Genomic DNA, 15752 nt, shown 5'->3' on the forward strand with positions numbered 1-15752 from the left:
CAGAGACCTGCTCAATTCAAGGACAACACACCATTTTCCACTAACTCTGGCTAAGGCGCCAACACCAGTTAATGAGATCTGCCAGATGTCCAGGGCCCACATCAAACTGCCAACCTAGTAGAAGGTGCTTCTGGTGGGCAGGTCACTATTACTGGTTCTGCTGTGGGTATTAGTCTGGCCCAGTATCTAATCAGTGCCAGGCTTCCCTCTGAGAAGGGCGTAGAACGCAGCTAGAACAGTGTAGGTTCACTCAGAATCGCTCCTGCTGTCCTCGGTGATACAACCGTGTAATTTCTGGCTGGTTGTTCCAGGCTTTAAATAATTTGTAAGGGTTCAGTTTCTACACAACTTTATCATTTGCTGAGAATTTAAAAGCACATTCTCTGTTCAGCTGTTAAGCTGAGATCCATATTTAGTTTTATAAGCTTTTTTCTGCTTTTTTGTTTTGTTTTGGGTTTTTTTTGCTAATGAATTTTATTTCTATTCAGTGAGAAATGTAAGATTGGAATGTTAATATATTTCAGTTTAGTTCTGTAATGCCAAAATTTTAAAAATGGTCGTGGCTGGTGTGGCTTAGTGGACTGAGTGCTGGTCTGCAAACCAAAGGGTCGTTGGTTGGATTCCCGGTCAGGGCACATGCCTGGGTTGTGGGCCAGGTTCCTGGTGAGGGGCGTGTGAGAGGCAACCACACATTGATGTTTCTCTCCCTTTCTTTCTCCCTCCTTTCTAAACAAACAAATAAACAAATACATAAATAAATACATAAATAAATTTTTAAAAATGGATTGGTGAATAACAACAAAGTACAGAAATCAAACAACAATTTTTGCCCTTGTGAAGTTTTTATTCTAGAGGGGCAGAGGGATAATAAGCAAGAAAAGTAAAAACATATAGTGTGTCAGATAGTGACAATTGCTAAAAATACAAGAAAATGTAGAAAAGGGAGAACAACAGTAGAATAGGTTTAGGGGCAGCTGAAATTTTAGATTGAGTGGCCAGGGAGGGACTTGCTAGTCCTCTCCCGCTGCCCTCACAGATTTTTGTTAACCATTATGTGTTGAAACCTGTGTCTCTAATCCATTCATTTCCACTGCTATATAACACTTATTTCATGAATAGGCCACATTTCATTTTCCATGATGTTGCTCAATATTTAGTTTTTTATTTGCTGTTTTGCTATTAAAAGCAAGGCTACAAGGAGCACACCTGGACATGCTCCCATGCTCACATGTACAAAGATTCTCTCAGGCAGATTAGACCTAGGAGGAGACTTAGCTTAGCTCTATCAGGTGTTGCCAGATTGCTGTTCAAACTGGTCACATCCATGTATAGTGTCTGCAGAAAAGGGCTAACATGGGGCTCCTCAAGCTTCTGTCTTCAGAAGGCCCTGCTTGCAAGGTTAGCCCTTGGCCGGGTTCTGGGAATTGGGATTTCTGGAGTGTTCTCACTGTTCTTTAACTGATGATGGGGAGTGTCCTATGCCTAGACTTGTGCAAACACTGGTTTCTTCTTAACATCTGCTTTCTTTCTGGGAGTCTGGAGTTTTAGAATATGCTAGTTAGAGTGCACTTATGTGATACAATAAGATCTTGGGGGTTCTGAGTCTTTAATGGGCTTCCCAAGGCAGAAACACCACATACATGTTGCTGTGTTTTCACTGCTGGGGAATGAATGAGTGGACCCGCCCAGACTCTGCCCATGTCTTTTCCCTTAGGATCTGTCTGTGCAGTCTTTTTACATTGCTGTAATAAATCTTAGCCTTGAGAATAGCTACATGCTGGATCCTGTAAGACTTCCTAGACAATCTCTGAACATGGGAGTGGTCGTGGGGGCCTCTATCATACAGTAACCAGCGGTGAGCGTTCCCACTGCCCCACGACCTTGTCCAATTTGGTATTTCTGAGGGACTAAATGTTTGTGTGCCCCCCACTTGATGGCGTTAGGAGGTGAAGCCTTTGGGAGGTGATTAGGTCATAAGGGTAGAGACCTCATGAATGGGATTAGTGCTGTCATAAGGAAGAAGAGGCCAGAGAGCTAGTTCGCTCCATCCACTATGTGAGGACTTAAAGAAAAGCCAGCAGTCTGAAACTGGGAAGAGGGCTCCCACCGGAGCCTGACTGTACCAACAGCCTGGTCACCAACCTCCAGTCTTCAGTTTTGTGGAAAGCACATTTGTCATGTGTAAGCCACCTGGTCTGTGGTACTTTGCTACAGCAGCCCAAACGGACAAGGACAATTTTACTTTCTAATTTTTGCCAACCTGGTAGTATAAAAGAGTATCCTGTTGGATTTTCACTTTCTTGACTGAGGAAACCTAGTGAGATGACCAGTTGAGTTTCCTCTTCTGTGAAGTGCTTATTCATATCTTTGCTCATTTTTCTTTTGGTTGTCTTATTTCATTGAATCACAGAAGTTCTTCACATCCGATACTACTTCATTGTTCATTATGTGTATTTTTATAAAGATTTTAATTTATTTTTGGAGTGGGGGAAGGGAGAGAAAAAGGGAGGGAGAGAAACATCAATATGCAAGAGAAACTTCGATTCGTTAACTCTCTCATGCCCCTCAACCAAGGACCTGGCCAGAAATTCAGGCATGTGCCCTGACAGGGAATTGAACCAGCTACCTTTTGATTCATGGGACGGCACTCAACCCACTGAGCAATATTAGTCAGGGCTGTTTATTATGCATATTAAAAATAACTTCTTCCTGCTTATAACCAGTCTTTATATTTTAGAGTACATTTTGTTTCCTCTATGAGGGGTGTGTGTGTGTTTATGTACACACATGTGTTTGTCCTGTATGTATGGGATAGACTTCATGGGTTTAAAATCCAGCTCCACCACCTACTGCCCAATTTAATTTAAGTTAACTTCTCTGGACCTCAGTTCACTCATCTGTAAAGTGGACATAATCACATTTCTTGCTTATTAGGTAGTTGTAAGGACTAGGCAATTAAACATGTACAGTGCTCAAAACAGTGCCTGGCACATAGTTGGTGCTCAGTAAATGTGAGAAACCAACATTATTGTTTTAGAAAACTTTTCTTCCTCTGCCTGGGAGGCTAAGTTGGTTGGGGCACTAGTCTGCACACCAAAAGTTTGCAAGTGTTATTCCCAGTCAAGACACATACATAGGTTGTGGGTTTGATCTCCGGTCAGTGGAGTATGTAAGGGAGGCAACTGATCAATGTTTCTCTCTCACATCTCTCTCCCTCTCTCTCTCTCCTTCGTCTCTCTCTAAAATCAATAAACATATCCTTGGGTGAGGATTTTAAAAAATTTTTAAAGAAAACTTTTCTTATCCTGATGAAGACGGTGTCTTATATTTTCCTCCTAAATTTTTCAAGTTTGGCTTTCCAAAGGTACCCTCCAGTTTCTCTTCCTTTCCCTTTCCTGTTCCTGTCCCTTGCTGAACAAATTATTTTTAAGGTCTTTAAGTGGGTAGAACAGGGTAGATGTCCACGTGGGGCTGAAGGGGGGCCTCAGGGACCTGAGTTGGGTAGAAGAGACAGTGTGGTGAGGAGGGCAAGGCATGCGGGAAGACACACTGAGTCAGGCCCGGTCGGGGGGAGGAGCACGTCCATGTGCCGCTGGGAATGGCCCAGTGAGAAGCAGGAGTCAGAGCCTGGGTCGGACTGAGAGGAAAGGATGGGTATCAGAACCCTGGTCCTGCGAGGTGGGATCCATGTGGAGATGGGAATGGTGACAGAAATGGGAGATGAGTTCCATCTGAGGGGATCAATCAGATAAACAAATAGGTATATAAATAGAGTAGAGATAGTGAGGGGCCAACCTGTCAGAGAAGGGAGCTAAAAATATGAAATGAGAGAAAACTAAAGTGACTCCTGTGTTGCTGGCTTAGAATCGGAAGTATCAGTGGGAACTCGCGATTGTCAGTACATACATTAATATATATATATAGAAATAAACATAGATAAATGGCTATCTGTCTATCTGCCTATCTGTTTATCTATCCACATATTCATACACATATAAGCTCTACCTGTCCACTGAGAGAATCTAGATGTTGGTTTCTCAGTAACATACTCCCTGAAAGAAACCAGGGCTCCTCGGGAAATGGTTGATCTCAGCTGCGGAAACGACAACATAAACCTGAAACATCTTGTTCTGCCAGAAAGCAAGGAAGTGCTCAAAGAATGATGGGAAATGTAACAAGGACACAGAAGTCAGCTTGATGGACTTCCATTGTCTAAATCACAGACAAATTGAGCATTAAAATAAATAATACAGTAAATCCATTGCATAAAATAGGAAACCTTGAATACTTGCAGATGTGAATAAACAAATGATTATATTGTGTTTGAAGGGAAATGGCATCATTTACATAGTCTCAAAAATGCATCTCTACAAAATACTTATTAATTGCAAAGGGAGAAATTATTTTACAATGGAGCAGTCTGACAGATATCTCTATGATGAAGTCATCAACGTTAATGTTATTAGTAATGGGTCAAATAAAAATTCTGTGCCATCCAATGAGTACAGAACCAGCTGTCTCGTGGCTCATCCTTCCCACCCCTCTTGTGGTTTTCCAAGGGGCCTCACATGCCATGTGTAGACATGGCATGAGCAAGGATCAACTTTCACCCAAGAAAGAGGCCCACATGGGCCCCCAAAGCAGGCTGTAGACCATTTTGGCAGGGAATTCCTGAGTCCTGGGTCTGGTGGGCATGTCTCTTTGGCCTTGGGAGTGAAGAAATTGGAGGAGGACTAGCTAGAGCCTGCAGGGAAGGCTAAATGGACAGCCAAGTAAATTAATCTTTCTGAGACTTGGTTTCTTTTCCCATTAAAGCAATGCAAAGCAAATATATATGGGTTTAGTATTTTTAAAATTGAGATATTTTCTAGCTCTATAAGCCTGTGGTTGTGTGAATCTGAAACTTCTAGTACTTAAGCTTTTTCAAACTTGACAACCACCTGAAACAAAATGTGGTAGCAATTCTGCCCTTTCAGCTTAGTAGACTCAAACTGTTCATCTTGGGTGACCTATTGAGGCATTGAAGTACTACATGGAGGAAACCAAACCCGAATAATCTGGGCACAGTGGGCCGAGTCCTTCTGGTGCCTGAAGCAGCAGTCCCTCAATGGTGATGGCTGCCACATTTCTGGGGAAAACCTTTTCTCCAAGATCCCCAAAGGCCCGTTGGTGCAGTACTTCCTTCTCATCAGTGACCCTGGTGCAAGTACCCAGGGTATCACAGAGACCCTTTCTCCCAAGCCCAGAGCTTTGCTGACCTGTTGTCTGCCCCACTTTCCTCTTCCTCCATCTTTCCTAAGCCATAGCAGCAGGCACAAATGAAGGTCTCTGTGAGCCTTTAATCATAGTAAAAGAGATTCTCTCTCTTTTATTAAATCCTCACCTGAGGACATTTTTGCATTGTTTTTTTACAGAGGAGAGGAAAGAAAAGAGAGAAACATGGATGTGAGAGAGAAGCATCGGGTTGCCTCTTGTGCACGCCTGGACTGGGGATCAAACCTGCAACCTAGGTATGTGCCCCGATCAGGAATTGAACCTGCAACCTTTTGGTTCCAGGACGATTCTCCATCTGAGCCACATCAGTCACAGCAAAATATTCTCTTTTGATTCCAGCTATTCCAAAACCTTGAGCTCCCCAAAGAACAACTAGAAGCTTAGAAAGCCTAACAGCAAGCCATATTTCTGGAACATCCTCTGAGTGGTCTTTTTCTGAATTGACTCCATCTTTTCCTCCTCTTCTTTGTGAATCTCCATTATTAAACTATATTGAGAGGTCTTTCAATAGACTAGCACATTCTGAGGAGATTTGGGCCAAGCTTCCAGCTTGAATACCCCTCAGACCCAAGCAAATGGCCTCCTCCTTGATTTTTCCCCTGCTTATGTTTTTGGCTATGATTTTTTAAAGCATGACTTTGCTGAGGCTCCACTTGCAGTTTGCCGCTGTCTTTAGCTTTTTGAAAACATCATTTTCTTGGGCCTACTTCTTTTCTGTGTATTTTTTGCTGAATTTTTACAGTACTGAACTTGGTAAGTGTTGTTGAATGTTTTTTGTGTGGCAGGAGCTGGGGACAATGACAAGAAAGGACACAGACCTTGCTCTTGGAGAGCCCAGGTGCAGTGGGGTCAGATGGCGAAACTGAGCTTTCTTCCCAAAGCCATCGTGAGACGTCACCTGTACCCGACTCCAGTCCATGATGACCTCTCTAAAACCCTCACAACCCACCACGCCAAGAATGACAATGGCCCCTGCTCTCTGCTTGGCCTGTGTCCCTGTGAAGTTGTAGTTACAAATTTAAATTCCAAAACCAGCCAGGATGTAATAGCATTATGCTGAGTATCAGCAGCACACTGCTGAGCTTTCCTAAACCCTCTTCTAACCCTAGTTAAAATGGTTTTGGTCACTGGTAGGTAATTTTTTAAGTCAAAATCAAATTAAGCTCTGAGGCTACTAGTTTTGCATACTCTACAGTTATTTGTAAAGCAGCCAACCACTAGCTGTGTGGGATTGAAAACTGTGTAGTCCTGGCCTTCCATCTGCCCCTGGAGAAAGACAGGACTCTCCTTCCTCAGGGAAAATGCCAGCACCTTGAGCTTGCTTTCTTCCATGTCCCCTTCTCGGGTACACGTATTGGGTCTCAGTGTCTTCCCCTCCCTCTTCCCTCTCCTGCTCTGACCCCGCCCCCGGATCCTGGAGTACAGCCATGGAAACAATGTGCTTTGAGAGGCACTGCTCCAGAATGTGTTGGAACTAGGAAGCCCGCCTATGGCACGTGGAGAGGGGCCTGCCTTGGTCAGAGAGTCCATTTGTGTCCACAAGCCATTTGAAATGGTTTGGCTCAAAACTATTATTTTCTGATTCTTGGTGAGCTTATGTGTGAACAATGAGACATCCTGTGAACCACTGCTCCACATTGTCACTGCAGAAGGTGCACACGTCAGCACTGTGGGGAGGGCAGGGCCCTGTATGAACGAGGTCTTGCATCCTTAAAGAGTTACAGAGATGTGTTGGATCTCATACGCAATCAAAGATCCACTCTCACCTGTCCTCACCTCTTCTGTCTTAATTATACCCCATAAGGTGGGCACTCAAATAAGCTGAGCAAACAGAAGTGAAACCTAGGTTCAAATAACACCCAGTTAACAATGGACACTGTTCAAATGCGGTGCCAACTTCTTGTTTTCTTCAGACCCTATAAAGCAGACTTGACATGCAACATCAAGACTAGCCCATTCACTTCCACCCAGGGGGGCAGAATATTGCCGTGACTGGCACCCCTGCAGCAATCACCCTCACGGAAGCTCACTCAAGGTCAGGAAGCTGCACAGGCACAGATCATGTCTGAAACAGTACCAGATGGTGCACACTGGCTAGGGTGTGATAGATATGTTTGGATGTTATTTTCTCCTTAAAAATAAAACAGACGCACACACACACACACACACAGAAAAGCAGGTCCACTCAAATGAGAATGATATTGAGAGCAAAGCTGCTGGCAGGATGAACCGGGACTTCTCCTTCTGTGGTCTGGATGAAAAGGATTTTGCATTGTTTGGTTGGCCAGTTTCACCATGAGGTGCCCCAGGCAAGTCAGTCAGCTTCCGCTTTCTCCTGGGAAAGCGCCCTTTGGCGTTCTCTGGATACCCCACGTGTGAATGACTCTGCTGCCAGGGCCTTATGCGGGCTGCTTGGACTGGATGACCGCATGGCAAAGGCTCCTGCACTTTCCACTGCCCGGAGTTCACTTCTGGCTACAGCGAGCAAACAGGAAGGAAGGAGATCAGACCTGTGCAGAGAGAAAAGGTAGACTTTTGTCATCTTGGCTTTCTGAAGAGATGTGTGATGGCTTTTAGATTTTAAAAGTTATATAGCTATCAATTAATCACTGGAAAAAGCTCAGCCAAGGGCACTGTGATTTGTCAGGTCCCCAAGGTTATGGGCTATGCTTGTTTGCATGTCTGTGAAAACTTTGGGCTAGATGACCCCTCAGATCTCTCTGGCTCTATGGTGCAGACATCATGAAGACTCACAGCCTCTTACACCTTGGAGGGAAGCCAGCTGTACCCTCTGGGTGCTTTCCAAAGGCTGCCATGGGGTCTATGGGTTTGCTTTGTTGTCCAGGAAAGTTACTAGGCTCTTTCTGTCTTAAAAGTCAAGAAAGCAGGTTTGCAGTTAACTACCATATAGATCTTAGACCATCAGCCCCCTTGCCTGGCCCAGAGATGGCTTGGTAGTAGCCTTTTAAGAGAGAATATGCAAGGTGGGTATAGGAAAAACATTGGTGGTCATGGGCAACACTTGTACTACCTCATAATGTATTCTGAGTTATAAAAACATTCATAACTACAAATGGCTTTCAAAGAATAATTTCCCATAGGTGTAAACAAAGTTCCAGACCTATATATGAGAAATAGTGGTGGAAAATCTTAGCAGAAGTAACTTTCCCTGGACCGGTACCTTTACTTAGACATGTCTGGGCCCTCTGGGGAGATGGAGGGCTAAGTCGGCCTTACCAAGCAGCCATCAGGTCTCTCCTAGTCAAAAGGAAAAGGGGAAATTCGTCATGAGCATGACCTGGGAATGAGGCATTTCAGTCATTTGCAGTATTCGGTTTTTCTTGCAATTAACAAACTGATGAAAGGAATGAGAATTTTGTGGGAAATAAAGTTTTGCATATCTTTGCTGATTGAAACAGTGCTTTGATTTTATTTGATTTACTTTACCCCTCATGGTAAGTGCAGAGAGAATGGCTGAGTTAATCCCTCCCTTTGTAATCCCAGGCTTAAATCATGGCACCTGGACCCTGCACCTCCTGCAGTACTTACTCCCGCTTGCTCTCTCCCTCCCTCCTCCCCCACCACTGCCCCCCTGGGAAAGGGGTGGGTGGGGGTGCTCCGTATGAGGGGCTGGGCCACCATGCCAGGGTGGGAACCTGGAAGCACCGATCCCCGCGAGCTGTCACAGGCCAGGTACATACCTTCTATTTCTTCTTCCTCCATCCCCTTGATAGTTTTATAGAAAACAAAGAGCCCTCTTCCTAAAACAGACAGTAACCCTCACTCTAACCAAACGTGTCCACCATTGACATGAGGTGCCAGTTAATTCCTTTCCTTCGAAACTTAAGCTCATGACCAGACATAGACCTCAAATAGCCCAACAATCAAGATGTTTTTATATGCGCTCCTGTTTCCCTGCTTCTCATTCCCAAAATCTGAATTCCTTTTGCTGTAAGCAAAAACATGGGGGGGAAATCCTTTTTAAAAATGCTCTCCCATGCCATCCTAATGGTTTCCTGGTTATAAAAGGAACCCATACCACTACGGATTGAAAAGTCCTTTAGCACAGAACTGGGGGCAAGGACAGGTGGCGACCGGGAGTGCTGTGGTTGGGCGGGGCGCTCTGCAGGAGGCAAGTCCCAGCAGCCCAGGGCCAGTGGTCTGAGCAGAGGACTGTGAAGGAGCGGCCAGTACCTTGGCTTGTCTGCTGGCTCCAGCAGCGCGGGGGTGCAAAGGGATGTCGTGAGTTTCAGTCTGCTGTTTAGCAAAGTTCACGAACACCTGAGAGCAAGAAAAAGAGCAAGAATAGGTATGTTTCCAGAAAAATAGTAGTGGGTGGGTGGTCCACACCCACCCACTTTGCTCTCTCTTTTCCACAGTTAATATACAGCCCTGCTGGAGATTTTGCATCCCACAGAGGGTTGGCTGGACCACCCGAGGAAGCCTGGCCACCAGTGTCCGGGACAGGGCTTGTTAGGATTCTGAGCGAGGCCAACAGAGCTCCTATGGGGTGTACAAGGCAAGGCTGATCTCCAGTGGCAGCACCTTCTAAATCTCTGAAGAAGGAACTAAAGTCGAAACAGGAGTTTGACCTCATCTGTCCTCTGTTCTTTATTCAGTGTGCAGTGTGGCTGTAACTCCTGCTTCTTCCTTCATCTGCTTAAGGCTGAGAAGAAGGTGCCGGTGAGCCAGCTCCTCAGAGGATAAACGGAGGCTCGCCTATTTCTGCTGCTTTACTGGACAGACTTTAAGGATTCTGTTCAAAACAAACACACAGCCACAACCTCCCCCCAAAACAAGTCAAATGTCCAAGTAGATGAATGCATAAACAAAACATGGTGTATATTACCATGGAATATCCGTCAGCCTTTAAAAGGAGGATATTCTGACATGTGGAGCCTGGAGGACATAATGTCAAGTGAAATAAGCCAGACAAAAGGGACGAAATACTGAATAATGCCACATACATGGGCTGTGCAGTAGCCCACGTCGAGCAGAGCAGTGGTTAAGAGTGGCGGAGGGGTGGGGGAGAATGTCTGATTGTTGACACAGAGTTTTAATTGGGGAAGACGAACAATTTTCTGGAGATGGGTGGTGGTGATGGTCACGCAAGAAGTGAATGTGCTTAATGCCACTCAACTGGACACTTAAAATAGGTCATTGTGTCAGGTATATGTTACCACAATAAAAAGTAACCACATTTGAAACCTGACACACGGCATACAAGTACCTGTTTATCAAAACTCATCTAATTGTACACCTTAAATGAGTGCATTTTATTGTGTGTAAATTAAGCATCAATAAAGTTGATTTGAAAAAGAAAAAAGTCACCACCACAAATCAGGAAGGGTGAAATAAAGTCATACGCAGTGGGGAGGGATGATGTAAAGTGAATGAAATGTGCTGGTGATGACAATAGTGTTAGACAGCACTTTCTGATAGGCAGAGGTTTACCCCAAAGGGCAGGTGGACCAGAGGGTTAAAATCCAGGCCTGACTGCCTCCCCGTGGTGGGGGTCCCAGCCCAGGTCGGGGGGGTCCAGCTCAGTCTCTGCACAGCCCTGCTCTGCGCCTGGCCCTGTGGGGGCTTGCCTGGTCCAGCGTGGTCTGAGTGACCGAATATTCCTCGATGAGCAGGCTGTCCTTGTGGGAGATGAGCAGCCGGAAGACTCTGGCCAGGGAGGAGGCGGGGACCTGGAACTGGAGCATGTTGTAGTGCCGCTCCCTCTGCACGCTGCCGGGGAAGTTCCCCTGGAAGAACTGCTCCACCGGGTTCAGGTCTGGAAGCAAGTCGTCCTTTGGGGACTTGATCTTCATTGTGACGATGTAGCCATCTCCAAACCTGGGGGACAGGCGTGGAACAGGCCTGTGAGTAGTGGGGTCTAAGGCGATCCCAAAACAAGGAACAGACTCATTGAAAATACTGAGGACTAAAAGCCACACTATAAACCTCTTGGGCATGTTTAAAACTGGAGGAAAGCCCAGGAGAGTTCCTGGAGAAGCAGTTTGATCCTAGTTTTTAGAGGTCTGAATGTCTGTGTGCGGTGAAGTGGGTCACCAGACCCATCACGACTTCCTGTGTCCTGTGTCCTGTGTCCTGGGATGTTGCTTGTGCCTTTGCCTCTCACATACTTGCTGAAGTCAAAGGTGGGCTTAGCTCCCTGCAGAGATCACAGACCCACCCATGAAGGCAGTGGGGCCAGTGCTCACTCAGTGGTGGAAAGGCTGCCTGGCACTTTAAGTGTCTGGCCAGGTGGGAGCGAAGGCTTGGAAAGGCAGCACTTCCCTGTGGAAGCTTCCAAAACAAATGGGGCTGCCAGGGCCAGGTGCCACCCTCCTCCCCTCACCAGGTGAAGAAAGAATGGTCCACCACAGTGTGTGGGCAGGGCCAGCTGGCTTCCCTATGCACGTACATCCCAGTGTAACAGTGTCAGTTATAACTTACTTTGGGGGTCCCTCCACGATCAAGGGGCAGTCACTCCCCTCTACAATACAATGCCTCTGCCTTCCAGCTCTGGCAAACTATTTCTCCCATGGGGAACAGTTCCCTCTCCCCTGCTCTCCATGGGGACATTAAAGAGTGAAAGGGAAAGGAGGAAGAACAGCTATGACTTCAGCAGCTGACACAGGAGGTTGCTGACGCAGGTCTGGTGACATGCAGAAGTCCCCCTAGATATGTGTGCAGTGTCTGAGCTGTAATTGCTCAAGAAACCATGGGTCAAATATCCAAACACAGCTCATCTACCGGACCTTTCTCTCAACCACAAGTCGGACCTGATGCACGTCAGAATGACGCATGCTCCACACCCCTCTTCCCTGGGCACCTCTCGGTGCAGACGAGGTGGGCTGGGTGCTGGTGCTTCCACCCACTAGCATGGCGACTCTTCTCTTCCATGCTCTCAAAGCGCATTTGTTAAACAAATAAGTGATCATTGTAAATCCACCCTTCCTAGCGTATATTGCATACCAGAATGCAAGGGAGCGTGGTGTTGCCATAACCTTATTCTAACTGTCAGCTTTGGCAGAGAAACCATTATCAATACCACATATTTACAGCAGTTTACAATTTATAATATGCTGGCATTTCTGGTTCATTTTATAATACATGGTCGTTTCCCAAACTCAAAAGCATACAACATGCCAGAAAGGAAAACTAATTCTCAGGCTCTTTGGTTTCCTAGTCATTCCCAAGCTGGTTGTGAGCTCTTACTAAGCAGGTCATCGGTCCTGGATTTGTTGGGATAAGTGGTAGGATAACGAGGCAGTGGTGGTGACCCTCCATCACCCCAGCCAGGCTCCACAATGCCTCAATCAGAATGCTCCATCTGTAGACTCGGGGAGCCTTCATCCTCAGGCACTTAGCCCAATATACAGAGTTTCTTCCAGCACAGTGGCTTTCTCCACTTGCTGCTATATAGAAGGAGGCTGGGCCACCACCTGCCTCTGCTCATGGGGTAAGGGGCCAGTGGGACCTTCCCAAGTTCACTAGAGAGCACAGGGCCTGGTTGACTACCCCTGCGCCTCCCAGAAAGGTAACAAGGCACCCTCTGCCCCACCACCTCCTTACTTGTACTTGAGGTGCTGAATGGTGCCCAGACATTGAAAGGTACCCTTCACCATGATGGCCAGCCGGGTACACAGGGCCTCACATTCTTCCATGCTGTGGGGTAGGAGAGAGGAGGTGAGGGGCGGGGACTCCTGTCTGCCTTCCCCACCCCAGCCCCTGGGAATCTCTTGCCTGTGGGATGTGAGGACCACTGCCCTCCCTTCTCTAATGATGCTCGTGATGGTGTTCCACAGCATGCGGCGTGCCTGGGGGTCCATGCCTGTGGTGGGCTCATCCTGCGGGAGGCAGAGAGGGTAGGAGCCTGGCTTACTCTAGCCTCCATGGTTGGCTTCCTCTGAGCACTGTCTCTAGCAAGCGATGCACAAAGTCACTCCCCAGTGGAGTGAGACTCAGGATACCCAGGAACACAGTATGGAAGGCAGGCGGCAGATCAGGAGAGTTAAGGAAGATCACACACACCGCTAGACCCATTTCAGCTCAGACATGGGTTAAAGTTGATTAAGGCAAAGGCAGAATTACCTTTAAAAATAAACATGCAAACCAAAAAAATCCCTAAATGTCATATGTTTCCAAGGAGGCAAGGATATACTTTATAGGTGACTTTTCTGGTTCCTTCCATGTCCTGTGACCCAGGGACTCACAGACCCCGGATTTATGAGCACAGGGGTCTCAGCTCCAAGTGAGAGTCACATGAGCCTTTGATCCAGGCAAACGCTCCTGTCCACTACAGATCCCACAGAGACCTTCTCTGGCAGTAGCAATTTCTGAGTAGACGCTGATGTTCCACAGAGGGGCTGAATTTCCCTGCTGTGAGCCTGTGGCCCCACAAGAGACTTCCCAGGAACCAGAGTGAGAATGTGTTGTGAATCCAGTACCCCCAAGAGCTAGACTGATTTCCTCAAGACGAGCACTATATGGAACAGTCCAGATGAAAACAGACTGCATTTTCTAAATCTGCTGGCCCACCCACAGAGATGCATCTCTTGGTTCCAACCCCCTGCCCGCCTGCCCCCGCAGGTCACTGGGCCCCTCACCAGCAGCACCAGCGGTGGGCAGCCGATCAGGGCAATGGCTGTGGAGAGTTTCCGCTTATTGCCCCCACTGTAGGTGCTAGCCAGGCGATCCGCGTAGAGAGACAGGCCCAGGCTCTGAATACTCCAGTTTGCCACCTAGAGAAGAGAAAGGAATCCCATTTGGGAAAGACAAGCAAACACCTGGGTCTCCACCAAGTCAAAGCCTTGAGCTCCCAGATCTCATAGGGCTAGGGTGACAGAAGCTCAGCGGAAGCAGCGCCACCTGATGGCTCGTGCTCTCTGGCACATGCCACGAGGACCAGAGGCCTCCTTTCCACTCTGTGCCTTAGATCCCAGCTTGGTCAGCTCAGCACCCAGTGGGTGCAGCCCCCCTGAGAAATGGTCCTCAGCTTTACAAAGAGCAGGACAGAGCTTCCTCTCCAGGGTTCTGGAAGATGGCTTGGAGAAGAGGAAGAGGCCTAGCCTAGGGTTTGTTTGTGAAGATGGTGGGTCTTGTTGATTTCACCCCTCAACGGGGTCACACTTGAGGCCTTGTGCATCAAATGAATACTTACCGGGCCCCCGCTGTGAGCCAGGCTCTGTACTGGGCACTGGAGAACAATGGTAAACATAGCCACTGACCTTGTACTCACAGGTGGGGTGGTGGGACAATCAGAATAAACAGAATAATAACAGATTATAAGAGTACTTTGAGGAAGCTCAACAGGGAACTACAATGGAGAGTAACAGGTGTGTGTGTGTGTGTGTGTGCATGCAAATGCACACAGATGTGCTCAGCAATAAAACTAGGGAAGTTGCTGGCGATAAATGCTTCAGCCTTGCCCAGTTGGGCCTCTGCCTGGCATGTTCCTCCCCTCGATCCACATGGCTCCTCTCTCAGCTCTCTCATGTCTCTACTCAGAATTCACTCTCTGTGTGAGGTTTTCCCTGGGCTGCCCTGCCTAAAAGCACGGACCCCACCCTGACAATTCTCCCCCGCTTTATCTTTGCCCTGAGAGGTTTCACCCACAAGTACACTGTACATCTATGCATTGCCTGTCCCTTCCACTATAATGTAAGCTCCACTTTTTAACTTTTTACTTGGAATAGATTCCAAATTACAGAAGTGTGTAAAAATAGGAATAGTAAAAAAGAACACTCATAAAACCTTTACTCTCTTTTTCTCTCTCGGGCTCTTACACACACACACAATTTTTTCAGGCCCAAAGATGCATCATGGTAACCTTCATGCCTAAATACTTGGGTTTACTTTCTAAGAATAAGGTTATTCTCATATATAACACAACAGAGTTACACATGTCAGTAAATTCAGCATTGCTACTATACTGTTATCTGATCTACTGTTCATAGTCCAGTTTTGTTGATGGGCCCAATAATGTCCTCTGCTGCATTATTTTCTCTCCAGTGCAGGATGCGGTCTGGCGCCCACTGTTCAGTCGCTGTGTCTACTTAGCCTCCCATGATCAGAAACAATTCCATAGCCTTTCTTTGCTTTCTTTGTTATTTTATGACTTTGATTCTTTTGAAAAATATAGCCCTTGTATTTTTTAAAATAGGATTTTCCTTTAAAGTTTATCTGATAGGTTGCACACAATAAGGTACAGGTTTATGTATTCTCAGTCAGTATATCCCATCAGGGAAATTGTGTCCTTCTCAGGACCTACATCTATGGACGGAAGAGATCCACCTGCCTCTCAGGTGATGCTGATTTCCTTCACCCAGTGAAGGTGTTGTCTAATTTCTCCATTGTGAAATGATTATGCCTCCCCCTTGCAACCAATAAGCAATCTTTGGAAGATATTTTAAACTACACACATATCTTTTTTCTCATAAAAAAATTACCCCTGTATTTAGCAACCATTGATGATTCTTTTGTAA

General features: G+C 46.5%; 1 protein-coding gene across 3 annotated transcripts in view; it reads right to left on the reverse strand.

Annotated features, from left to right (window-relative positions):
* Positions 1-6809: 6809 nt before the first annotated feature.
* The window catches only part of ABCA4 (ATP binding cassette subfamily A member 4), a 134182-nt gene continuing 125239 nt past the window's right edge, over positions 6810-15752 (reverse strand). For 2 of the 3 annotated variants that reach the window (XM_037045524.1, XM_037045523.1), the window contains exons 45-51: positions 13875-14009; positions 13012-13115; positions 12841-12933; positions 10866-11115; positions 9469-9555; positions 8456-8532; positions 6810-7784 (exon numbers count right to left, since the gene is read on the reverse strand). In XM_037045524.1, coding sequence (XP_036901419.1) covers positions 8497-8532; positions 9469-9555; positions 10866-11115; positions 12841-12933; positions 13012-13115; positions 13875-14009 — 705 coding nt within the window. In that variant the 3' untranslated portion in view covers positions 6810-7784; positions 8456-8496. The remainder of the gene's footprint in view (positions 7785-8455; positions 8533-9468; positions 9556-10865; positions 11116-12840; positions 12934-13011; positions 13116-13874; positions 14010-15752) is intronic. The other variant, XM_037045525.1, reaches the window with a different exon arrangement.

The sequence above is a fragment of the Sturnira hondurensis genome, unplaced genomic scaffold, assembly GCF_014824575.4.
Source record: "Sturnira hondurensis isolate 20B ecotype Veracruz unplaced genomic scaffold, ASM1482457v3 Scaffold0004322, whole genome shotgun sequence".
Taxonomy (NCBI): domain Eukaryota; kingdom Metazoa; phylum Chordata; class Mammalia; order Chiroptera; family Phyllostomidae; genus Sturnira; species Sturnira hondurensis.